Source organism: Kogia breviceps, chromosome 12, assembly GCF_026419965.1.
Source record: "Kogia breviceps isolate mKogBre1 chromosome 12, mKogBre1 haplotype 1, whole genome shotgun sequence".
Taxonomy (NCBI): Eukaryota; Metazoa; Chordata; class Mammalia; order Artiodactyla; family Physeteridae; genus Kogia; species Kogia breviceps.
The window spans coordinates 51455495-51481789 of NC_081321.1; the positions used below are offsets into that span (position 1 = coordinate 51455495).

The 26295-nt window shown below is 38.3% G+C and overlaps 1 protein-coding gene across 3 annotated transcripts; it reads left to right on the top strand.

The window, feature by feature from the left end:
• Positions 1-2240: 2240 nt before the first annotated feature.
• RXYLT1 (ribitol xylosyltransferase 1) lies at positions 2241-26254 on the top strand. Of its 3 annotated transcripts, none has more exons than XM_059080352.2 (6): positions 2241-2575; positions 4600-4683; positions 8463-8565; positions 18339-18653; positions 20735-20905; positions 25651-26254. In XM_059080352.2, the coding sequence occupies exons 1-6, from the start codon at positions 2407-2409 to the stop codon at positions 26063-26065; spliced, it is 1257 nt and encodes a 418-aa protein (XP_058936335.1). In that variant the 5' UTR covers positions 2241-2406; the 3' UTR covers positions 26066-26254. The 3 variants fall into 3 exon arrangements, with proteins under 3 accessions (XP_058936335.1, XP_066865785.1, XP_058936334.1); XM_059080351.2 differs by having other exon boundaries at positions 2249-2575; positions 4600-4743; positions 25651-26075; XM_067009684.1 differs by lacking the exon at positions 8463-8565 and having other exon boundaries at positions 4600-4743; positions 25651-26075.
• Positions 26255-26295: the final 41 nt, after the last annotated feature.

Below are 26295 nucleotides of genomic sequence, written 5' to 3' on the forward strand. Positions count from 1 at the left end.
AATGATAATTAAAACAGCAGAATGTCATTTCAACCATCACATAGGTAAAATTTTAAAAGCCAAATCAAATCTTTACCACTTGGTAATTAAAATTCCACACACTCTCTCTCTTATAATCACTACTAGATTAAATAAGAAGCCCAAATACTGTCTAATTCACAGTGTGGATAGAACAATTTATTTACTAATTTCCCTATTAATAAGCATTTATCTAGTTTCTAGTTTTGGGGGCCCTACAGACAATGCTGCAAATAAATATCTTTATACATAAAAAAAGAGAGAGAGAGAGAGAAGCCAGGACTTCCCTGGTCGTCCAGTGATAAAGAATCTGCCTTCCAATGCAGGGGACACGGATTCGATCCCTGGTCGGGGAACTAAGATCCCACATGCCGCAGGACAACTAAGCCTGCAAGCTGCAACTACTGAGCCTGTGCACCACAACTACTGAGCACGTGCCGCAACTACTGAAGGCCATGTGCTGCAACTACAGAAGCCCGTGCACCTAGAGCCTATGCTCCACAACAAGAGGAGTCACTGCAATGAGAAGCCCACACACCGCAATGAAGAGTAGCCCCCACTCGCTGCAACTAGAGGAAGCCCACCTGCAACAACAAAGACCCAGTGCAGCAAAAAAAAAGGGATGTTTTCATTACATTTAAGTAGAGAATCGTATGCCGAAATACTGTCAAGAAGGTTTTTTCACTTAACTTATGTGGAACCCAAACATAGCAATTAACATGGCCAAGCTGGTGGAAATGATTTCCAACCCTTGATTTGGATATTTTGAGTATGTGAGCTATCTCCCGCGTGGTATAACGTTGATTGTTCTCAATTAATGTCTTGATTTGATCGCTATCAACTTCAGCTAGTCTACCCGACCATGGATCATCGTCCAGTGAGAAATCTCCAGCATGAAACTTCTCAGACCAGTTTTGATATGTTTGATCAGTCACAGCACCTTCTCCATACAATGCACAGATCTTTTTTTGTGTTTCAGTTGCATTTTTACCTTTCTTGAAATAATAAATCTTAATATGCCGAAAATGTTGCTTTTTTCTTCCATCTTCAATATTGAAATGGCTACACAAAAACTCATCAATTCTGATAAGTCTTTTATTTTTAATGTACGCTGATATGACAGCTGTCACATACAATCTAGCAAAATTGTTTCAAATGAAGTTCAGTCCAGTGGTTAAGACTTCCCCTTCCAATGAAGGGCGTGCAGGTTCGATCCCTGATTGAGGAGCTAAGATCCCACATGCCTTTCGGGCAAAAAACCAAAACATAAAACAGAAGAAATACTGTAACAAATTCAATAAAGAATTTTTAAATGTTCCACAGGAAAAAAATATCTTAAAAAAGGCCAATTCATTAAAGGTAAGCTTTTACCAACAGAGAGGTTGGAAACTTTATCCAGAAATGTTAAGACTGCATCGGGGTAGAGTTGAATCTGTCAGAACACAACAACTTAAAGCTCTAACAGTCTACTCCACACTCATGTCCTACAAGCTTTCCAGCTAAGACTGCCAGACAAGTTGAACAGCAAAACCAGATACAACTGACCAAAAAAAAAAAAAAAAAAGTAGCCCAACTTAGCAAGACTTGACATAGAAAATGGATAGACAACATTCAATTTTACAGCCTCTATTTGACAAAAGACTGCATGCCTATGTGCATTCAAGTCACATCATAGTAATTAAACTCAATTTTTTTCATATTTTTATTGTAGCAAGGTATACATAATATGTTTGCCGTTCTAACCATTTCTAAGTGTACCGTTGAATGGGAATTACATTCACAATGTGGTGCCACTACCACCACTTAAATTTTTTAATGGACATTTATATTCATTCGTCTGTCAATACAGCAGGCTGGGATGGAGATCACATGTTGAACAAAAACTGCCATGGTCCATGCCTTCATGTGGCCTTAATGGACTAAGGTGCTGTTTTGGTTTTTTTTCTTTGCGGTCAGATGATGGTGAAGTCTTTCTGTACATCGGAAGATGGGCAGGGTTGAAAGTGGCCGTGGATACCCTGCAGAGGTCATGGATTGGCGCGGGCGAAGGGGCGGTCTTCCAACGCCCGATTCCAGAGTCCGAGGCAAGAAGGATCTTAGCGCTCCCCGAACGGGCGGGGCCGATGGCAGGGCGGGACGGAGGAGCCGCAGAGAGGCTTGGGCGGGGCCGAGGGCGGGGCCGAGGGCGAGTCCTAGGTGGGGCGACGGCGAGGGGCGGGGTCGGGGCGCGTCTGGGCGGAAGTGGCGGGAGGGTCCGTTTCGGGTGACTACTCCCTCCGGCAGGGCCTGGGTCTGCACCCGGCGACGCTAGGTCCGCAGCGCGGAGTGGCGGCTTCGCCTCTGGCCCATCTCCACAGCGGTGGTGGCCTGAGGGGAAGGCTGAGTGGGATGCGGCTGACGCGGAAGCGTCTCTGCTCGATTCTTATCGTCCTGTACTGCCTCTTCTCCATCTACGCTGCCTACCACGTCTTTTTCGGGCGCCGCCGCCGGACGCAGGACGTGTCCTCGCGGGGCCTCCGGAAGGTGGCTGACCCGGCGCGGGAGAGGCGAGGCCGAGGTAGGACACCGGCCCGCGGCCTCCCTCCTCGGCTGCGCGCCGGGACTCGGGGCTGCGGGCTGGTGGGGCTGGGCTAGCGGAGCCGCGCGGCCACCGGTCCTGCTCTCGGGTCCGGGATTGCCCCCAGGCCCCGAGGTGCGCTTTTCCTCCTTCAACTCTCGATAGCCAGCCCAGGCCTCGGGATTGAAGGATGTATGTATGAATGCCCCCGTCCTCGCCCAAGTCCCACACGCCGTCCCCACTCCCTACCCCTGGGGCTGACAGGTGCGCACACCTTTAAAACACATCTTAAATATCCAAGATATTTAGGTCTTCTGCCCATTTTTGGATTGGGTTGTTTGTTTTTTTGTTATTGAGCTGCATGAGCTGCTTGTAAATTTTGGAGATTAATCCTTTGTCAGTTGCTTCATTTGCAAATATTTTCTCCCATTCTGAGGGTTGTCTTTTGGTCTTGTTTATGGTTTCCTTTGCTGTGCAAAAGCTTTTAAGTTTCATTAGATCCCATTTGTTTATTTTTGTTTTTATTTCCATTTCTCTAGGAGGTGGGTCAAAAAGGATCTTGCTGTGATTTATGTCATAGTGTTCTGCCTATGTTTTCCTCTAAGAGTTTGATAGTGTCTGGGCTTACATTTAGGTCTTTAGTCCATTTTGAGTTTATTTTTGTGTATGGTGTTAGGGAGTGTTCTAATTTCATACTTTTACATGTAACTGTCCAGTTTTCCCAGCACCCCTTATTGAAGAGGCTGTCTTTACTCCACATAATTCAAAGAGTCATGTACCAAAATGTTCATTGCAGCTCTGTTTACAATAGCCAGGACATGAAAGCAACCTAAATGTCCATCAACAGATGAATGGTTAAAGAAGATGTGGCACATATATACAATGGAATATTTACTCAGCCATAAAAAGAAACGAAATTGAGTTATTTGTAGTGAGGTGGATGGACCTAGAGTCTGTCATACAGAATGAAGTAAGTCAGAAAGAGGAAAACAAATACTGTATGCTAACACATATATATGGAATCTAAGAAAAAAACAAGTCATGAAGAACCTAGGGGTAAGACCGGAATAAAGACACAGACCTACTAGAGAATGGACTTGAGGTTATGGGGAGGGGAAAGGGTAAGCTGTGACAAAGTGAGAGAGTGGCATGGACAAATATACACTACCAAATGTAAAATAGATAGCTAGTGGGAAGTAGCTGCATAGCACAGGGAGATCAGCTAGGTGGTTTGTGACCACCTAGAGGGGTGGGAGGGAGGGAGACGCAAGAGGGAAGAGATATGGGAACATATGTATATGTATACATGATTCACTTTGTTATAAAGCAGAAACTAACACACCATTGTAAAGCAATTATACTCCAACAAAGATGTTAAAAAATATATATCCAAGATATCGTCACGAAATGCCAGAGATTCGCTGGAACGCCACTGGCTTAAGGACATCTATTCCCATATTGAAACAAAGAGCCTGCTCTTATCCTGCTGTGACTTCGGAAGGCCAGAGTGCTTCATCTCCAAGTTTTGATCCCCTCTCTTGTATTTTGACCTATGTCAGGATCGGACTCAGGCTTATTTCTCCCTTCTTTCAGAATTTTGCACAATAGTATCTGAAACTGTGGGACACTTTTCATGTTGAAGTCAAGTTTTTATGTATAGGTTGCTTTACATATATACGATCTGTAAAGAACTGGCAAAAGTTAAACTTGTAACTTGATGCGTATTACTGTACCCAGTCATTTTAGAAGGCATTGTTTGGGAGAGAGAATTTCCTGCCTCGTGTCAACATTTTATTATTTTATATCAAGCTCTTTCAGGTTAACGGTTCAATCAAAATTAAATTATGATTTTCTTTTTTTATTTTTACAGTATTAAACCAGTTCAAATTCTGTTGCTTTATCTTTGAAAAATTGAAGTTAGGATGTAATTAAAACTCCCTAACGTCTAATTTAAATGGCTTGAATTTATCTACAACTGAAGCTCTACCTTATTGATAACTCTTGTTACTCTTTTTATAACATAGAACAATCTACTTTGAGAAGTGAAGAATGGAATCCTTGGGAAGAAGATGAAAAAAATGAGCAAAAACACAGACTACAGATATTAAGTAAGTCCACAAAAGAGAAAAAAGACTTCCATGTACAAATCTGGGGCAAAGCTGCCATTGGTAAGTTAATATTTAAAGCTGAGACATGTAGAAAGCACTTTGTTAATATAGTTACAGTTTATTTCATCATTTGTTAAGACATACTGATGTATTTTTTCACTTTTTCTCAATATTCCATTTCTCTTTTCTGTTAGACAACATCTGTGTAAATGCACACACACATGCACACATATATTCTATTGTTGGTCTTTAGCAGAGCACAGCTTTATTTGTCAATACAAAGAGTGGGTTGTGTATGCATAATTATAATGAAATGCCTATGTCAACTGAATTTTCATGGAATTATGTGTTTATTGGACACTTGATGCACAAGTATAAGATGTGGCCCCTGCCCTTAATGGCCAAACAAGTTTTGGAAACGTTGAACTGAACAAAGTTGAACAAGGTTCTTTTTTGCAGGGCTTTGTCAGAGCCTTTAATATGCCAGTGTTCATTGTGAATGTCTAAGAAGGGGATATAGTATGTAGTTGATTAAACTTGTTTGCCCACAAAAGCATTTTTGCTCTGAGTATCATGAGAGTGTAGTGTTCCAAGTTATATGATATGCTCAATTAGAGAATGGGGCACCCTCAATGACAGAAGAGTCAGAAGGAATTTAGTGAGTTAGAAGGGGCTTTCTTTGGCCATAAAACATTAGTTAGATTTATGTATAGTAAGGGATATGGATAGAAGGTACCAGGTGAAAGGAAAGTAAACAGAATAGTAGTGCCTGACCCATGATGTTTCATAAATTCATAGACACTTGCATACATACATATATACATCCTTGAAAATTACTACTGACCTCTGAAGTTCTAGTACCCAGACCCAGGCATCCAATCATCAAGTTCTAGCAATTTTTTTGTCTATAAAATCTCTAATATTAATTTCTTCCTTTAAATTTCCACTTCCCCATTCTAGTTTTTAATTATATCAACTTCTTAACAAGTTTCATGTTTTCAGACTTTTCTCATTTCAATCCAATAGGCACAAAATGTCCAGATGAGCTTTATCAAGCACTGCATTCATTCATTGGCCTATTCTCTAGGCACAGTCATAGGATACCAGTTATAGAAATTCCTATTCCAAAAGGGAGAAAATGGAAGGAAAATGGATTCACAGGTTTAAGCAATTTTGATATCCAGCCAGGCAAACTCCATTAGGTTTCAATGCCTGGGAGTACTCTGTGGCTCAGAGCTTTACTTCTGGACTTTCAGCTCCATGCTTGGGAAGTCATCCTTCCATTTTCAGGAAGGTTAGCATGTGTTTGCAGCCCAGTAGTTTTAGCATCCTGTTCCTGCTGTTAGGATTTTGGGAGTCCAGTAAGCTTGTTTCATTTCAAGCTGTCTCTGTCCCCTTTAGTCAAAGCTGGCAGTGTTTCTGTTAATATAACATTCTCAAGAACCTTGTGGGTCTCCCATTTATGTCACAAAGATTTGCTTTTTTAGACAAGAGTTCCTCCACAGGTCTTACCTGGATAATCCCATCTCTATTTCTAGCTTCTGCTGAGATGGCTAAGGAGATCCATAAATTAACACCTAATGTTTTCAAAAAACCCTCTTTGTAATTGAGTATTCTGACCAGGCATTAGCAAAAGGATGTCACCTACATCCTTAGCCTTCTCTCCAGAGCATGCTTTCTTGACAGTGAATCTCCTAATTTTTCACCTCTTTTGCAATCTGAATAGGCTAAGAATTTCTGAAATCATCAAGTCATTGTTCCTTTTTGCTTACCAGTTTTTTCCTCAGTCTCTCTTTTCAACTCATATTTTACTGTAATCATCAAGATGAAACCAGGCCACAACTTCAACACTTTACTTAGAAATCTCTTCAGCTAACCATCCAAGTTTATCATATAACTGCAGGACACAGTTCAGCTAAACTTTCTGCTGCTGTATAACAAAGATCCCCTTTTCTCCAGTCTCTAATGACATGTTCCTCATTTCCTTCTGAGCCCCTACCAAGAGCAATTTTAATGTGCATATTTTTACCAACAGTCAGTTTATCGTTATTTCGGTATTCTCTAAAATGATACAGGTTTTTTTCTACTGTTCTCCTCACTTTCTTCTGAGTTCTCAGAAACGAGTCACTAACATCCATATTTCTACCTACAGTCTGTTCAAGGCAATCTAATCTAGGTATTTTTAAATCATGCTTCTCAAAATTCTTCCAGCCTTTTTCCCCATTACCCAATTCCAAAGGCACTTCCAGATTTTTAAGTATTTGTTATAGCAGCACCCCATTTCCAGGTACCATAATCTATTGCTGCATAATCTATAGGTTCCTTTAGCTTCCATAACCAATTACCAAAAATTTAGTGGCTTAAAACAACACATTTTTTTAATTGATCCATAAGTGACATATAACATTATATAAATATGTTTCGGGTATACTACATATGATTTGATATATTGTATATATTGTGAAAGGATCAACATAGTAAGTCTAGTGAACATCCATCACCTCACATAGTTACAATTTTTTTCTTATGATGAGAACTTTTAAGATTTACTTTCTTAGCAACTCTCAAATATGCAATACAGTATTATTAACTGTGGTCACCATAAGTTTATTAGCTTACGTTTCTGAAACCAGAAATCTAAAATGTGTCCACAGGGCTATATTCCTTTTGGAGGCTCTAGAGGAGCATCTGTTTCCTTGCCTTTTACAGTTTCTAGTGACTGCCTGCATTCCTTGACTGATGGCCCCACCTCACTCTGACTTCTGCTTCCTCCTCACATCCCTTTCCCTCATTTTCAGTCTCCTGCCTCCCTTTCCTGAGGACCCTTGTGATTACATAGGCCCCACCTAGATAATCCAGCATAATCTCTCCACCTCAGCATCCTTACCTTAATCACATTTAGAAGGTCTCTTTTGTTTTGTAAAGTTAACATTCATAGGTGCTAGAGATTTCATCTTTGGACCTCTTGGGTTGGAGGAAAGCATTACTTAGCCTACCATATTTGGAAAGCTTTATCTGATTAGCCAAGTCTTTAAACATGGGTTTTGTGTGTCTTTTAGTACCACAGTGTAATGAGAATGGAACAAAACACATCTCTCAATATAACTTTTTAGTTACATTTACATAATTGGGCTCCCTGATTACCTCCTCATCTCCAGATTACCTCATTGTATGACAATACAGAGCTCTGAGACCTCTACTCTCAGACCTTTCATTCAGGTGAAATCATGATAAAACGTAGGAGCCAGCCTAAGGAGAAAAGACACAGTGGCATTTATTTGCAGAGGGCATCATGCAGTGAAGGATGTGTGTTCAGGTGGGGAGGAGGTAATATCTCCTTGACATATTGAATGTATATGTACATACATGAGCTTCTCTGGTTCTGTTTGGCATGAGATGGTGACTCCACCCCCAGTTTGTTATAATATAGAAACAGTCCTAATCATACAGTAACTTACACTGTAATCATATAGTAACTTACACTGTAATATAACACATTTCAGGATAAGATAGGTAGTAAAGGTCCAGTGATGATTAGAGGTTTCTCAAATTTAGAGTAAGAGAGTTTTTTGTCTTTAATATAACCCACATTTTACACTGACAACCTCTGAGTTTAGTCTCTCGTACATTAGCTGCCATATTGATGATTTTGGGCCCAAAGAGGAATAGAATCTGGTTTCCTAATCAAATGATATGAAAGAGCAGAACATAAATTCATCTCACACACTAGAGTACACCAGAAGGTAAATGCTTTCATTTTTTGTTTTTTTGATTACCAGGTTTGTATCTATGGGAGCATATTTTTGAAGGTTTACTTGAGCCCACTGATGTGACTGCTCAGCGGAGAGAAGGAAATTTAGTTGTTGAAAGAACACATTACAGGTATTAATTGTGCAACATTAACCTTTGATATGTTGCTGTACAATTTTTTATGTAAATACTAGAAGAAAAATCAGAGGAAAATATATCAATATTTATAGAAAATATTTTCACTTCAACTTGTGAAGGATGGAGAGATAAATCTCATGTACATATATTTGTAGTTAAAGCTTACCTTAAACATTTTCTTATAAAATTGGATGTTACAAAATACGGGTTTTTTTGGAATCATGTCTATTTCATTTAAATCAAAACATTTCTGATTATATGGAAAAGTTCATGCTCTAAATTTTGTAACATTTGGTTGTTGATAAACATGTAACATTCTATATGTTGGGGGAATAATATGCAAACTTAAGTATTTTTATTTTTCTCCTTCATGTAATAGATTTACATATTTTTATATATTCACATGGTAGCAAAGCTACTGCTATTAATTTTGAAATTTTTATCAAAACATTTCATGTATGAGTTCTAGCATGATTTGATAGTATAGATTACCATTTTATTTCAATATTCAGAAATCTTTTTTTAATTCAATAAAACCAATGTATTATTGACATTTTTGCACTCTTATTTTTATAAAACTTTTTACCTGTAATTGCATATTTTCTGAAGATTTTAAAATAAAATTAAGATCATTTTATTTAGAAATATTGTGACAATGAAAGAATGCTATTTTCTATTAGATTTTGCTTTCTTATTGAAATAAAAACCCAAAATAATTATTTTAAAATGCTTATTTCATTTAACAATTATATTATTAAGGGAAAAAAAAATGTGAACCAAAGTTTATGGTTTCCTTTAGGTTTCCATTTATTTCTCACAGAAATCAAGAGGAATAGCTATAGTTAATATGTTTCATTTGAATTTTCGCTGCTCTTTTAATTCTTTATTTACTGTATACACACTTGGAAAGCAATTTCATTGCATGTGTCTTTTCAAAGTAATCATTCTTGAAAAGTAAACAGGCTTTTAAATCATCATTGGTAATGATTATTTTTCCTTTTATCTCCAGGCTTCTATTGATCTAATCCCATTGAAGAGTTTATACATAATCCTAAACTTAAAATAGTTGGATTTGGGTGTTTGAAAGTAAATGTGTATTATGCATATAAATGTAACATTTTGCTGTTTTAAAAGTAAACATGTGTTATGAGTATTAGTCTATTAGGTCTACCTACCTATTAGAATTTTCAAAAGAATTATTTGAAGTTCATAGAGAAGTTAATATACGGTGTTACTACAGCAAAGGTTTTGAGCAAGTGGCATTAACACCCAAAAGAAAAACTAACTTCCTGTTTCCTTCTGAAATTTTTACCTGAGATTTTATATTATGATTAAATAACAAAGCTACTTCCTTTTAGAATTTAAGAGAACTGTTTATTCAAGGAAGTTCACTATTGTAGCAGATTTTTTTTTTTTTTTTTTTTTTGCGGTACACGGGCCTCTCACTGTTGTGGCCTCTCCCGTTGTGGAGCACAGGCTCCGGACGCGCAGGCTCAGCGGCCATGGCTCACGGGCCCAGCCGCTCCGTGGCATATGGGATCTCCCAGACCGGGGCACGAACCCGTGTCCCCTGCATCGGCAGGTGGACTCTCAACCACTGCGCCACCAGGGAAGCCCTGTAGAAGATTTTTAAAAACAGCTTATTAAAGTTTTAGGCTCATGGAAAGTAGCATACATAATTTATCCAAAATTAATAAACTTTTATGAAATTGCAAGTTTTGGGTGCTAACTTAAATGTTTCGACACATTCTTTTTTTATAAGTTATTTATTTTATTTATTTATTTTTGGCTACATTGGATCTTTGTTGCTGCGTGCAGGCTTTTTGTAGTTGTGGCGAGTGGGGGCTACTCTTTATTGCGGTGCGCGGGCTTCTCATTGAGGTGGCTTCTCTTGTTGCAGAGCGTGGGCTCTAGGTGCATGGGCTTCAGTAGTTGTGGCTCTAGAGCTCTAGAGCGCAGGATCAGTAGTTGTGGTGCACGGGCTTAGTCGCTCCGTGGCACATGGGATCTTCTCAGACCAGGGCTCGAACGTGTCCCCTGCATTGGCAAGCGGATTCTTAACCACTGTGCAACCAGGGAGGTCCCAACACATTCATTTTTATTTGACCAAAAGTGAATTGGCAGTAATCGCTCATCTTGAAGATATAGAAAGAGTTTCTAAATACTATCAAAATCCTTTAAATAAGCACAAACACATTCTATTTAAATAAACCTTTAAGTTTATAAAGAGCTTATACTATTTAACATTAATTTCACAACACTTCCGAGGCAGAAAATAGAAAGGGTATTCTCAGTGTTCCAGGGTCGATCAGGCTCCTGAATGCTGATTCTTATCTATTCATAGGCCCAAATAATGTAATCCAGAATATCAAGTAAATAACTCAGAATGGAAATAGAACTATCAGTCAGTCCACATGTTTATATTGGCTTGACCAGCACATTCTTTCCATATAGGCAGACTACAGGTGATACCTAAATATTTGAGAGTTGTTTGATTAAATATGGAATCAAAATGTGGGCTATAACTATATATAGCACTTTCAAATCTGTGTGTTTCAGAAAGGAAGAAATGAATGACTCCATGTTCACCACTGAGTCAGTACCATACATAGTCTGTGCTCAGGATGTGAATAGATGAATACATGCAGGGCAAACTGAGCTTGTGAGGCAGCCTGGTGAAGTCCAGTCACCTCTGGGCAGTGTAGCAATGTGACTGAGTTGTTAAGGGCACAGACTCTGAAGCCAGAATATCTCAGTTCCAATTCCAGCTTTACCTCTTATTAGTGTCTGACCCTGGCAAGATTCTTAACCTCTCAGTGCCTGGATTTCCTTGAGTTTCAAATAATTATAATATAATGTAATATATATATAATTATAATATAATTTAAAATAATTATTAGGGTAAATATTAGTTTCTATTTCACAGGATTGTTTTGAAGATTAAATGCATTAATAGATATACAGTGCTTAGACCAGTATCTGGCACATGGTAATCACTATAGACATCTTGTTATTAGTTTTATCATTTTTACTGTTACTTAAATAGGTACTGCAACATCTCCCTACCTTTCAGTTCTCCTTTTCTCTGTGTTTCCATTATTGTCTATTATCTCTCCATTCACATACCTCCCAATAAACACCTTTTTGATACATGTTTTATGTTAATGTGTTCAGTTAGGTTACAAGCTAGCATGGCACTCATTCTGTCTCTTGAAGGAACTTTGCCTGTCTCTGCTCATATTCCTCATATGTTCATTTATAGTTTAATTTCAAAGGGCAACTTTATGTTTAATTTCTTAGGAGGAGTCTTCTGCTTATCATGACCTTTGATTTTCCCCAAAAGACTGCCTTCAGAATTCTGTAATGTGCATGTGCAGGCATTATCGTAAGATATATAAATGTCTACCCATTTGATAAAACAAAAGTTAGATGCTAAATTACTTAATTTGTTATCTAAATTCAATTATACCTTCTTTTTTTTTTTTTTTTTTTTTTTTTGCGGTATGCGGGCCTCTCACTGTTGTGGCCTCTCCCGTTGCGGAGCACAGGCTCCGGACGCACAGGCTCAGCGGCCATGGCTCACGGGCTTAGTTGCTCCGCGGCATGTGGGATCTTCCCGGACCAGGGCACGAACCCGTGTCCCCTGCATCGGCAGGCGGATTCTCAACCACTGCGCCACCAGGGAAGCCCTACCTTCTTTTTTAAAAATAAGTATATTTATTTTATTTATTTTTGGCTGCGTTGGGTGTTTTGTTGCTGCATGCAGGCTTTCTCTAGTTGCGGCGACTAGGGGCTCCTCTTCATTGTGGTGCGTGGGCTTCTCATTGTGGTGGCTTCTCTCATTGCAGAGCATAAGCTCTAGGCACGTGGGCTTCAGTAGTTGTGGCACGCAGGCTCTAGAGCACAGGCTCAGTAGTTGTGGCTTGTGGGCTCAATAGTTGTGGCTCATGGGCTCTAGAGCACAGGCTCAGTAGTTGTGGTGCACGGGCTTAGTTGCTCTGTGGCATGTGGAATCTTCCTCGACCAGGGCATGAACCTGTGTCCCCTGCATTGGCGGGCGGATTCTTAACCACTGCGCCACCAGGGAAGTCCTAAATTCAATTATATTTTCAATGAGCATCTGCTCCTTATGAAAAAGTTGAACTTATTTCTGAAGACCATGATAAAATGTGTCTGATTCCTATTTTTAGAACTTCCAGATATTACTATTATAAGAATTTAGTGAGCTCACTACCCATTACAGTGAGTGAAAGCTTTTATAGTTAATATTAATGGCTACACTGTGTTTCTGTCATATATGGGACCATAGATCAATACAGATCTCAAATAAAATTTTCATTGGTAAAGAAAGACAATATAGTTAATTTTTCATAATGCCCATTCTCCCACTCCAGCCAAGCTAGTGTGAGGGTGGGAGTGTCCCATCATAAACACTGAATTCAGAAGGCGTGGAGTCATGGCAATGATGCCACAAAAGTAGGGTGAATTGCAACAGCTATTCGAAAGTAAGGGCCATTCATGGGTTCAGTATACCTATTTTCTAAAACTATTTATTAACCCAAAATGATGTAGAATTCGATGGTTGAGAGCTGTGTGGATGGTTTAGTTTGTGCGCTTATTCTTTATCAAGGCATTTGCCAGTCTCTTAACTGGCAATTATTAATCTTATCTGTAACTCACTTAATGTAATAGCATATAGTGTTTGTTCAGTAGCACTCACTGAATTTAGAAAAAATGAAACAGTAATTATATTGGATTCTAAAAAAATATATTTTGCTCACGTTCAGCTTAGAATTCAATATTCAAATAATTTCTCTGGACTTTGTAAGTATTGAAAGTACTTATTGGGAAGAAAGTTTTCAACCGAACCTAGCAGAAAAATAATAAATATTGAAAATTAGAAGTTCTGACTATTAAATATATGCTAAGAAATCTAGAAGAGCAAGTCACTGTTTTAAAATTCTGTGTATGAGCTCCTTAACTATGTTCATTTTTCAGCTAATGGATATTTGTGACTGATGCATGATAAATAATTTTAGGAAACTAAAATACATCTTTTATCATGCATAAATATACTATAATATCTCATACATATACCCTACTTTATGTAATAAGTGTATAGCTAGAAATTTATTATTAAATTGAATTTTTGTAACTTGATTCATATTTTAAATGCAGTAGGATAACTCCCTTAAAGAGAATTATGGCTTACTCATTCAACATTTACTGAATGCCTGCTAGTTAGTTCATACTAGGCTCGGATTTCAAAGTGAATAAAATACTTTTCCCTAGCCTCAGGGAGTTCACACACTAGTGGCTGAGATAAACACATAAATAATTTTCATACCTTATACAAAGCATAATGGTAAGGACGTGCATACTCCTTAGTTGTTAGGGAAATATAGAGGGAAGGCCACTAACTCAGTATGAGTAGAGTTGGGGATATGGGGCCTATCAAGAAAGACTTCCTAGAGGAGGTGATAGCTGAGCTAAGTCTTAAAAGATTAGTAGGATTTAGGAAGGCAGTGAGAGGAGTGATTATATTCCCAGCAGAGGCAATATCAGGGCCTAAGAATTGATAAACAGCTTGGGTTGTGCATAGAATCGCAAACCATTCAGAATCCCTAGAGCATGAAGATGGGGTTGGGTAGCTCATACTGGGAGTGGAGGGCAAGGGCCAGATCATCATGGGCCTTGTATTTGCCACATTAAAACTCTTGGACTTTATTCTTGTTCAGTGAAAAGCAGTTGAAGATGATTAAGCTAGATAGTGGTATGTATTGTCATGTATGTTTTTTGTGTAGATGTCTCTAGTAGCTATGTGGAAAAATGATTTGAAGGGGACAGCTGAATGCAGGCAGACCAGAACATTGCATTAGGAAACTATAAGTATCCAGCAGAGATATTAATAAGGGATGTAATTGGGAAGTGGTATTCTGGCAGAGCCAGGAATTTTAGAAGTTTGGGGGCAGAACTATCAGAATTTAAGGATTATTAGATAAGAGCAAGAATCGAATGTGACAGTTCCCTGGTTTCTAGCTTGCATGACTGGATAGCTAGTATGCGTTCAAGATAGAAAATACAGAAAGAATAAAAGAAGCAGATTTTTCTACTCTTCTTTAGGCCACTACCCAACACCTGCCTAACCCTCTCTTTCTCAGCAAACAACCCTGCCTCTATTTCCTCAAGATATCCGCAATTATCTCCCTCAACTAGCTGCTCCTCTAACATTTACCTACATGATCTCTATGTGATCCCTCACCTAACCTTCTCTTTCCTCAGCTCTCAGAAAATGAGGTGATCTCCCTCACCTGTGTTCAGTATTAACTCCCTCCACCTGTGCATCCCTTCTGCATATCCCAAGACCTTGCTCCATCGGTTACTTCCTTGCTCTCCTTTGTCTCCCACCTTTCACTCATTATTGCGTTCTCACCTTCTCATCCACACTTTCAGAAGAGTTGTCTACACTTACTGTCCCCACTTACTTGTTTTTTGTAATTTATTCAAGTATAGTTGATTTACAACGTTGTGTTAATTTCTGCTGTACAGCAAAGTGATTCAGTTATACATATATATACATTCTTTTTCATGTTCTTTTTCATTATCGTTTATCACAGGATGTTGAATAATAGTTCCCTGTGCTATACAGTAGAACCTTGTTGTTTATCCATTCCATATATAATACTTTGCATCTGCTAATCCCAAACTCCCAGTCCAACCCTCCCCCCTCCCTTCCCCTTGGCAACCACAAGTCTGTTATCTATGTCTGTGAGTCTGTTTTGTAGATAAGTTCATTCGTGTCATATTTTAGATTCCACATATAAGTGATATCATATGGTTTTTGCCTTTTTCTTTCTGACTTACTTCATTTAGTATGAAAACCTCTAGGTCCATCCATGTTGCTGCAAATGGCATTATTTCATTATTTCTTATGGCTGAATAATATTCCATTGTGTATGTGTACCACATCTTCTTTATCCATTAATCTGCCAATGGACATTTAGGTTGTTTCCATGTCTTGGCTATTGTGAATAGTGCTGCTATGAACGTAGGGGTGTATGTATCTTTTTGAATTAGAGTTTTATCTGGATATATGCCCAGCAGTGGGATTGCTGGATCATATGGTAACTCTATTTTTAGTTTTTTGAGGAACCTCCAAACTGTTTTCCATAGTGGCTGCACCAATTTACATTCCCACCAACAGTGTAGGAGGGTTCCCTTTTCTGCACACCCTCCCCAGCATTTGTTAATTGTAGACTTTTAAATGATGGCCATTCTGACTGGTATGAGGTACCTCATTGTAGTTTTGATCTGCATTTCTCCCCACTTACTTCTTACTGTCCCCTTACTTCTCATTCACTTCTCAACACACTGCAGTCTGACACCTCCCAACACACACACAACTATCTGAATCTTATGGGATTTTTTTTTTACCCCTAAAGTTTCTTTACCTAAATCTGTGCTTCCCAAACTGTATACTAAGTCACCCTGGGGCACCACAAATATTTGTAGGAATCACAATTATACTTCATATCTGTCAAACACCATGCAAAGTAGTTTGAGGTAGTTCACAGTTTCAACATTAGATCACCCTACATCCATTTCAGAGATGTCATACATTTGTGGAGCTGGATTTCCTATGGTTGCTGTGATCAAATCCAAGTACTGTGCAAAAACCAAAGTGGAACAGGCAGTGACGGTGGCAGTGTCCTCTCTGATTCCAAGGTTTCAGAAGTTGTTTAGTGCTCAACAGGTGCACACATCCCATTATTAAGTATGTGTGGTTAGTTAAGAATGAAATAGGAATATTATTTTTTCCTTCAGTGTATGTGTATTATTTTTAAAGTGGCTTCTAAGCTCTTAGGACATAAATACTAAGTTATTTGGATCTAACAACTTAAAAAACTGAACCATTACTCATTTCTTCTGGCTTGAAAAAATTACTAAAATACTGAAAGTCTTGGGAACCAATAAAATTTGGGAACCTCCGATCTATACCTTTGCTCCAGAGCATTGACCCCAGGGCTTTCACTATTACTTGAACATGGCCTTGAGGTCTAGAAAACCAATTAGTCAGAGCATAAGAGCTGACATGCCTGCTTGCTGGAATGTGAGAGCATTCTACAAAAAGAGAGCTGTGGAGATTCCAAGATGGGTCAAATGTGCCCTGAATGAATCATGCTTTTGTTAATTTGTGTGGGTCAATATAATTAGAACTATTCCCACCTGTAATTTTAAAGGAGAGAAAAAGTGTTCATGTACTACCAATAATAAGTATTTTAAACCTATCATAATTATCATCATTCTCTTTAAAGTGCTTTCTAACCCCTCAGATTCTGCCCATTCTCTTAAATTACTAAATGATCGCCGAATTATTTGGCATCTTCCTGTCCAAAGCAGACTCAAAATGCATTTCTGATCCCTGTAGCTTATTATCACTGTAGAATAATGTCATATAATTCATTCGGTATATATACAGACAAAATACATATTTATATTTTGTGTTGTAACTAATATCTACAATTCAAGTACTTGTTAACCATAGTGTCATGGGAATGACTCAAGCTCTGAAGTTAGATCTTGATTCAAAACTTGATGCTGCCATCACAGGTTGTGCAACTTAAGCCTGATTTCCCAAATGCAAAATGGGGGACTAATCTCCTCTGCAGAGTTGTTGTGGAGGTTAAAGGATAACCTGTGCAGAGTGCCTATGTATCATGTATATAAAAGGCATTTAATAATGTTAGTTTTTTTATCCCCAACAATAAGCAAGAAAAGCAGGATTTCAGCATATTTGTACTAAATATTAAAAGATTCTAGGGGCTTCCCTGGTGGCGCAGTGGTTGAGAATCCGCCTGCCGATGCAGGAGACACGGGTTCGTGCCCTGGTCCGGGAAGATCCCACATGCCGCGGAGCAACTAAGCCCGTGAGCCATGGCCGCTGAGCCTGTGCGTCCGGAGCCTGTGCTCCGCAACGGGAGAGGCCACAACAGTGAGAGGCCCGCATACTGCAAAAAAAAAAAAAAAAAAAAAAGATTCTAGCAAGTTATAAAGAAATGTTTGAGCAGGTTGCAAAGAATCTGGGACCGTTGTAACTAACTTTACGATAGGTTAAATGGTATTTTTTGTATTTAATACATATTCATTTAAAATATTTCAATGGTATTGGTTGTTCAAAGCAGCACATAATATGAAATGTGAGTTATGAAATGTATCTATTCCTTTTATGATATTTTTAAAATACCTTAAAGAATAGAGAGTAATACAATAGATTCCCATTTACCCACCAGCTAGAACTAACAAATTCTGGCTCTCTGTCATATTTGCTTCAGATCTTTAACTTTCCTCATAAAAGAATTAGATATTTCCAGTAAAGGCAATAAATGCTCTCTTTGTATTGTTCCTCAGGCCCTTTCCTCTTCCTTCCTCCTAAGAGACAACCACTAACTATTGTGAATTTGTTATATATATCTTCCCATTCAAATTTTTATATTTATACTTTTATTAGATGTATAAGGTAAATATTTTTTCCTGTGGATACTTTCAAATTTGCATATAATTAATCTGTCTACAACCAAAGTCTCCCATTAACCTACATCTATGTCCTGTCATCCAAAGTTCAAAAAAACATGTGTTATAGAAATTATTTCTAGAAAGAATATGGATTGTTTCATTATATACTTTATATAAAATTATTTAAAACTTCTGATACCAAATACTTTTGTTCTCTTTTTGTTTGTCTCCTGTTTTTGTTTTGTTTTTAACAGCTTCATCACTGGTCCAGCTGTGGTCCCAGGGTACTTCTCTGTTGATGAGAATAATGTGGTACTCATTCTAAATGGAAGAGAAAAAGCAAAGGTCTTTTATGCCACCCAGTGGTTACTTTATGCACAAAATTTAGTGCAAACTCAAAAACTCCAGCATCTTGCTGTTGTTTTGCTTGGAAATGAACATTGTAATAATGAGTGGATAAACCAGTTTCTCAAAAGAAATGGAGGCTCTGTGGAACTACTTTTCATAATATATGACAGCCCCTGGATTAATAACATGGATGTTTTTCAATGGCCTTTAGGAGTAGCAACGTAAGTACCAAATATTATTACATGTTTTTAGACTCTAAGACCTGAATTTCTGTATCAGCAAGATTGTGTTTTAAATTTGTATTAAATGTAGTTCTTCTGAGCTCATTGAGGCCATGTACAACCTTTTCTATGGGCAAAAATGTGGTTCGGTCTCATGCTTTGGTAATAATACTGATGTTGTTAGAGTATTTTAGACTTTTATGAGGAGAGCAGATGAGTTACATTTTTGTATTTTAGAACCCCAAGTCATAGGATAAATTTTCAACTTTATCACTAGTACCTTAAAGAAATGTTTAGCAGTGGATGGCAGACAGACGGACCTTCTTAAAACAATTATAGAATCTATATATCTATATAACTATACCTATATAACATATAGATATAGAGTTTTCTTAAATCCTTACTTTATTTCTTCTTTTTTTGGTGGGAGGGGCCATGCCACATGGCATGCGGGATCTTAGTTCACTGACCAGGAATCGAACCCATGCCCCCTGCAGTGGAAGCATGGAGTCTTAACCACTGGACCACCAGCGAACTCCCCTTAAATCCTTACTTTAGATCCAATATTAAATGAAGAGCACACGGACCCTGGGGTTTGGGAGGATTATAATATACTCAGGTTTACGACTAAGACTGATAGAATTTGCACTAATCTGTTGTGTAAAAAGAAAGGGTAAATAGTATGTACTATATGTAAATTCTTTCTATAGAACTGGAAACTTATTTTGTATCATTCTGTTAATAGAGAGCCTTTGAATAACAGTAAGTTGACTTTAAGTTGCCACTAGTACATAAACTTCCTGATGGCAGGGATTTTTGTCTCTTTTGTTCACTATTTTATCTGTAGAGCCTAAAACAGTGCCTACAGAGTAAGCATTCAATAAATATATGTTGAATGGATGAATTATGAAATAGCTCAGTAATTTGATACTGTATTTGAATCAGATGTTCATTATGCATTATTTTATCACTGGTTACAAAATGTGACCTTAGACTGCTGCCCAGTTGGCTACACAAATATCACCAGGGAAGCACATTAATAAGACATATTGCCTGGCCTTCCACAACAAAATTCTGACTCAGCAGGCTTAGGTAGGGCAGACAAAAAGGTTTGTTAGGTATAGCCAAGTTTAAGGTGCTCTGAAAAATCTATCCCTTGTGTAGAGCCCATATTTGTAAAATGTTTTGAAACAAAAGAATTACTTTTTCACAGTAACACATAACACAGTAATGTTGGACAAAGCCAGTATCTTTCCTATAGATCAGTGGTTCTCAACCAGGTGCAATTTCACCCCACCCCCACCCCCAGGAGATATTTGGCAATGTCTGGAGATATATTTGGTTGTTACAAAGTCGAGAGAGGAGGTTGTACTAGCATCTGGTGGATAGAGGCCAGGGCTGCTGCTAAATATCTTACAATGTAGAGGACAGCCTCCACAATGGAGAATTATCTGGCCCAAATGGCAGTAACGCCGAGATCGAGAAAACCTGTTATAGACTAACTGTTAACGTTAAGCTTTCTCTTATGTGAAGGTTGTAGTTCAGGCACATAATTTGATGCCTGGAATTACTAAATGCCCATTAGAATGGGCCAGGTGCAACAGGCCTCTCCTGTGTGGTATGTAAGGTTGTTTTTTTTTTTTATCTACTTGATAAGCCTTTGGAGTTGGAGTTCTTTGCTATAGCAAAGTATGTATTCTGTAAACTTTCCATCACTTGCCTAAAACATTAATTAAATTATGATTATTATGAATGTAGAAGATTCTTTATACCTTTAAGTTCTTAAATTCAACCTGTCTTATAACTTCAGGTAAGTAATGGAAGTTGAAGAATATAAAAAAAACACTTCAGGCAGTCTCTATAGCAATTTTGTAAAAGATGTCAAAGTGAGAATTTTTTTTAAGTCAGTAGATTTAGGAACTTTTCCAAAGTAAGCATGGAAAATTATAATTTGAGGTTTAGAAAATCATATTTTAAAACTCTTTTCTCTACATCATCATGCTACCTAAGATGTTGGATTATGGAAATTTTGCTAGCCCTATTGTCATATATTATTAACTCACATGTACTTATTTTTATAGATACAGGAATTTTCCTGTGGTGGAGGCGAATTGGTCAATGCTGCATAATGAAAGGCCATACTTGTGTAATTTCGTAGGAACCATTTATGAAAATTCATCCAGACAAGCACTAATGAACATTTTGAAGCAAGATGGGAATGATAAGCTTTGTTGGGTTTCAGCAAGAGAACAGTAAGTTCTATGTCTACTTGATTCATCCATTTTGTCTCCAATCTGAGAGTTGCTTTGTGTGACAGCACAGGTTTTCACAGACATTTTTAACTCCATTAATACCAGTCTTTCTCCAGAAGATACATTAGTAATCAAAGTTGTGAAGAAACTATGTTATATACATTAAAAATAGAGAGACTCTCCTATAGTCCATCTTGAAGGGGAATGCTGGTAACTATCATATGCAAATGTCAATTGTTCAGGTTTCCTCAATAATATTTGTTAGTCAGATTTGAACACAGGAGATTGTAAATGACAGTAATTGTCTTAGGTTCATCTCTGAGATGTTCAACAAACCAGTGCAGTGTTCCAAGACTGGCATGCCATACTCCTCACACCTTCAGGAACCTGACACCACCCTGAGGACAGAGGCCATGTACTATTCTTCTTTGAATTACCAGATGTAACATAGGACCTTGAATAAAGTAGGCCAGATAAGTGGGGAGTGGATGGATGGATGGATGGATTTAACTGGGTTAACTTTCTTCCATCTTTTACATAGTGATCATGAAACAGGTGTTCATGGACTGAAGGAAGAAATTTGGGGATCATTCACTTTATTTTTAGATAAACAAATGGAGTTTCATGTATAAAGCAGAGTCATCAGAAAAGTTTAAATGTCCTTTTAGATCTGGAAATACATTAATTGGAGCAGATACTCTCTTTTAGAAAGCCTGACTCTACTACAACCAAGAATACTCTACCCAGCAAGACTCTCATTCAAATTTGATGGAGTGATCAAAAGCTTTACAGACAAACAGAAGCTAAAAGAGTACAGCACCAGCCTTACCACACATGTTAAAGGAACTTCTCTAAATGAAAAAAGAAAATGCCGCAACTAGAAAGAAGAAGATTACAAAATGAAAGAAGTAAAGGCAAACATACAGTGAAAGCAGGAAATCACCACAACACAAAGCTGGTAGGGAGGTTAAAATACAAAAGTAGTAAAATCATCCATATCCACAATAAGCAGTTAGACAGCAGTCCCCAACCTTTTTGGTACAAGGGACCAGATTCGTGGAAGACAATTTTTCTACGGACTTGGGGTGGTGGGGGTGTTGATGGTTTGGGGATGATTCAAGCGCATTCATTACATTTACTGTGTGTACTTTATTTCTGTTATTATTACATTGTAATATATAATGAAATAATTATACAACTCACCATAATAAAGAATCAGTGGGAGCCCTTTGCTTGTTTTCCTGCAGCTAGATGGTCCCATCTGGGGGTGATGGGAGGCAGTGACACCCAAAGTGTGTTGCTTATGTCCAGTCTACTCCATAAGATGCAGCTTGTCACTTGCCACTCACTGATAGGGTTTGTTTTTTTAAAAACTAATTTACTTATTTGGTTGTGCCGGGTTTTAGTTGCAGCACGTGGGCTCCTTAGTTGAGGCAGTCGGGCTCCTTAGTTGCGGCTCCAGGGCTCCTTAGTTGTGGCATGTGAACTCTTAGTTGCAGCATGCATGTGGCATCTGGTTCCCTGACCAGGGATTGAACCCAGGCCCCCTGCATTGGGAGCATGGAGTCTTATCCACTGTGCCACCAGGGAAGTTCCACTGATAGGGTTTTGATATGAGTCTGTAAGCAATTGATTTATTATGGTCTCTGTACAGTCAAACCTCTCTGCTAATGATAATCTGTATTTGTAGCCGCTCCCCAGCGCTAGCATCACTGCCTCAGCTCCACCTCAGATCATCAGGCATTAGATTCTCATAAGGAGTGCACAACCTAGATCGCTCACATGCACAGTTCACAGTAGAGTTCACCCTCCTATGAGAATCTAATGCCGCCACTGATCTCACAGGAGGTGGAGCTCAGGTGGTAATGTGAGCAGTGGGGAGGGCTGTAAATACAGATGAAGCTTTGTTCACTCGCCCACCACTCACCTCCTCCTGTGCGGCCCGGATCCTAACAGGCCACAGACCACTACCGGTCTGTGGCCCAGAGGTTGGGACCCCTGAGTTAAGGGATGCATAAAACAATTAGATGTAAAATATTATATCAAAAACAGTAATTGGGAGGATTTCCCTGGTGGTCCAGTGGTTAAGAATGTGCCTTTCAATGCAGGGGACATGGGTTTGATCCCTCGTTGGGGAACTAAGATCCTACATGTTGTGGGGCAACTAAGCCCGCACGCCACAGCTATTGAGCTCACGTGCCTCAATGACAGAGCCCACGTACCGCAAACTACAGAGTCCACATGTTCTGGAGCCTACGCACCACAACTAAAGAGAGAAAATCCACACACCACAACTAGAGAGAAGCCCACGCACCACAATGAAGAGAATGTGTGCTGTAACAAAATATTCCTACATGCCTCAACAGAGATCCCATGTGCCACAACTAAGACCCACCTGACACAGCCAAAAATAAAGAACATAAATATTTTAAAAGTAAAGAATAAAAACCATATAATCATCTCGATAGAAAAAACTTTGGATAAAGTTCAGCATCCATTTATGATAAAAACTCTCCAGAAAGTGGGCATAGAGGGAGCATACCTCAACATAATAAAGGCCATATATGACAAATCCACAGCTAACATAATACTCAATGGTGAAAAGATGAAAGTATTTCCTCTGAGAACAGGAACAAGACAAGGATGCCCACTCTCACTGCTTTTATTCAACATAGTTTTGTAAGTCCTAGCTACAGCAGAGAAGAAAAAGAAACAAAAGGAATCCAAACTGGAAAGGAAGAAGTAAAACTGTCACATTTGCAAATGACATGATACTATACATAGAAAATCCTAAAGACGCCACCAGAAAACCACTAGAGCTCATCAATGAATTCAGTAGAGTTGCAGGATTCAAAATTAATATACAGAAGTTGGTTGCATTTCTGTACACTAACAATGAACTATGAGAAAGAGAAATTAAGGAAACAGTCTCATATACCATATCATCAAAAAGAATAAAATACCTAGGAATAAACCTACCTAGGGAGGTAAAAGATCTATACTCAGAGAACTATAAGACACTGATGAAAGAAATTGAAGATAACATAAATAGATGGAAAGATATACCTTGTTCTTGGATTGAAAAAATTAATATTGTTAAAATGACAATACTATCCAATGCAATCTACAGATTCAGTGCAATCCCTATCAAAATATCAATGGCATTCTTCACAGAATTAGAACAAATCATTTTAAAATTTGTATGGAAACACAAAAGACCCCAAATAGCCAAAACTATCTTGAGAAAGAGGAACAGAGCTGGAGGAATCATGCTCCCTGACTTCAGACTATACTACAAAGCTAGTCATCAAATCAATGTGGTACCAGCATAGAAACAGACACATAGATCAATGGAACAGACTAGAGAGCACAGAAATAAACCCACACACTTATTGTCAATTTAGCTATGACAAAGGAGGAAAGAATATACAATGGAGAAAAGACATTCTCTTCAATAAGTGGTGCTGGGAAAATTGGACAGCTACACATAAAAGAATGAAATTAGAACATTCGCTAACACCGTAATAAAAATAAGCTCAAAATGGATTAAAGACCTAGATATAAGACCAGATACTATAAAATTCCTAGAAGAAAACATAGGCAGAATACTCTTTGACATAAATCACAGCAATATTTTTTTGGATCTGTCTCCTAAAGCAAAGGAAGCAAAAGCAAAAATAAACAAATGGGACCTAATATATATATGTGTGTACATATATATATATATATATATATATATATATATATAAAAAACCCTGACCCTTGAGTGTCCAGCTGTCATCCATCTCCCTTGTCCATGTATTCTTCCTCTCTCCCAGAAGACTGTTTCATACCTTCTTCTCTCTTCCCAACTGCTCTTACCTTATGACCCTATTGCTTATTTCACTGAGAAAATAGGAAGTCAGGAGGGAACGTCTAGTTTTCTTACTAGCCACTCAGCTCCTACCCTTGCCCCATACAATCTATTCTCAACACAACAGCCAGATTCTGATAAAACATAGATGAGGTCAGTTAACCCTCTGATCAAAACTCCGTGTGTTGGGTGCTCTGACTTCATCTTCTACACCTCTCCCCTTCAGTTACCCTGCTTTAGCCACCCTGGCTTCCTTGCTGTCCCTTGAACATGCCTGGCACATGCCATGTCATGGCCTTTATGCTTGCTCTGTGCTCTTTTCTTCCCCCAGGTATCTGTATGGTTTGCTCCCTCACCTCTGGCTCTCCGCTCAGATGCCCATGCAGTGAGACACTCCCTGATCACCTATTTACAGTTGCAATACCATCCTACCAAAAACTCCCTCCTCACTTCTCTGCTTTATTTTTCCACACAACACTTAACACCTTCTAAATAATTTACTGACTTGACCTGGTTACTATCTGCCTCCACCACTAGAACTGTGATAGTAAGCTCCATAAGGGCAGGCATTTGGATGGAAGGTGAGGTAGAGAAAGAAGACACGCACTTACAAAATTTTGGCTGATATAATTTCATTCAGAAATTGTATGGCCACTAGATTTTTTTAAATGTGTAGCTGTAAAAAAAAAAAAAAAAAAAAAATGTGTAGCTGTAAACTTCTTAAATATTTTCAAGAAATCTATTTGGGCAAGATTTTATTCATCTCTTCTGCCTGCCATCTGTATAATGTGTTTACCATTTCTTGTAACCAACATTAAAAGATAAAATATTTTCTTTCACAAAAGATATGCTTAGTAAAGTGAAAACTTCAGTTTTTTTTCTGATTTCCTAGGTGGCAGCCTCAAGAAACAAATGAAAGCCTTAAGAATTATCAAGATGCTCTGCGTCAGAGTGATCTCACGTTGTGCCCAGCAGGAGTAAACACGGAGTGTTACAGAATATATGAGGCTTGCTCCTATGGCTCCGTTCCCGTGGTAGAAGACGTAATGACAGCTGGCAGCTGTGGAAATTCATCTGTTTACCATAATGCTCCTCTGCAGTTACTCAAGTCCATGAATGCTCCCTTTATCTTTATTAAGAACTGGAAGGAACTTCCTGCTATTTTAGAAAAAGAGAAAACTATAATTTTACAAGAAAAGATTCAAAGAAGAAAAAGGTTACTTCACTGGTATCAGTACTTCAAAGCAGAGCTAAAAATGAGATTTATTAATATTGTGGAAAGTTCATTTCTAAAGAATAAAGGTTAACTGTAGTTCATCTTTTTGAGCTAAGATCTGATTTTTTAAATCATTTCTAGTACTGGGTATGTATGTGTGTGCTTATGTGTTTATTAATGTTCCTTAAGTTGCCCCTAGACCCTAGGTTATGTCTGTAGTATTGACCAAGTACAGCCTTATTGGGCCACTCCTGAAAATAAAGTTAAAATGTTACTCAAACTCATTTGTACAAAGTTGAGTGATTTAGCATAATCAACTCT

Coding starts and splice junctions, on each gene's coding strand:
- RXYLT1 (XM_059080351.2), top strand. CDS start 2,407: ATGCGGCTGACGCGGAAGCGTCTCTGCTCGATTCTTATCGTCCTGTAC. Junction 4,744..8,462: donor CTGGGGCAAAGCTGCCATTG/GTAAGTTAATAT, acceptor TTTGATTACCAG/GTTTGTATCTATGGGAGCAT. Junction 18,654..20,734: donor TGGCCTTTAGGAGTAGCAAC/GTAAGTACCAAA, acceptor TTATTTTTATAG/ATACAGGAATTTTCCTGTGG.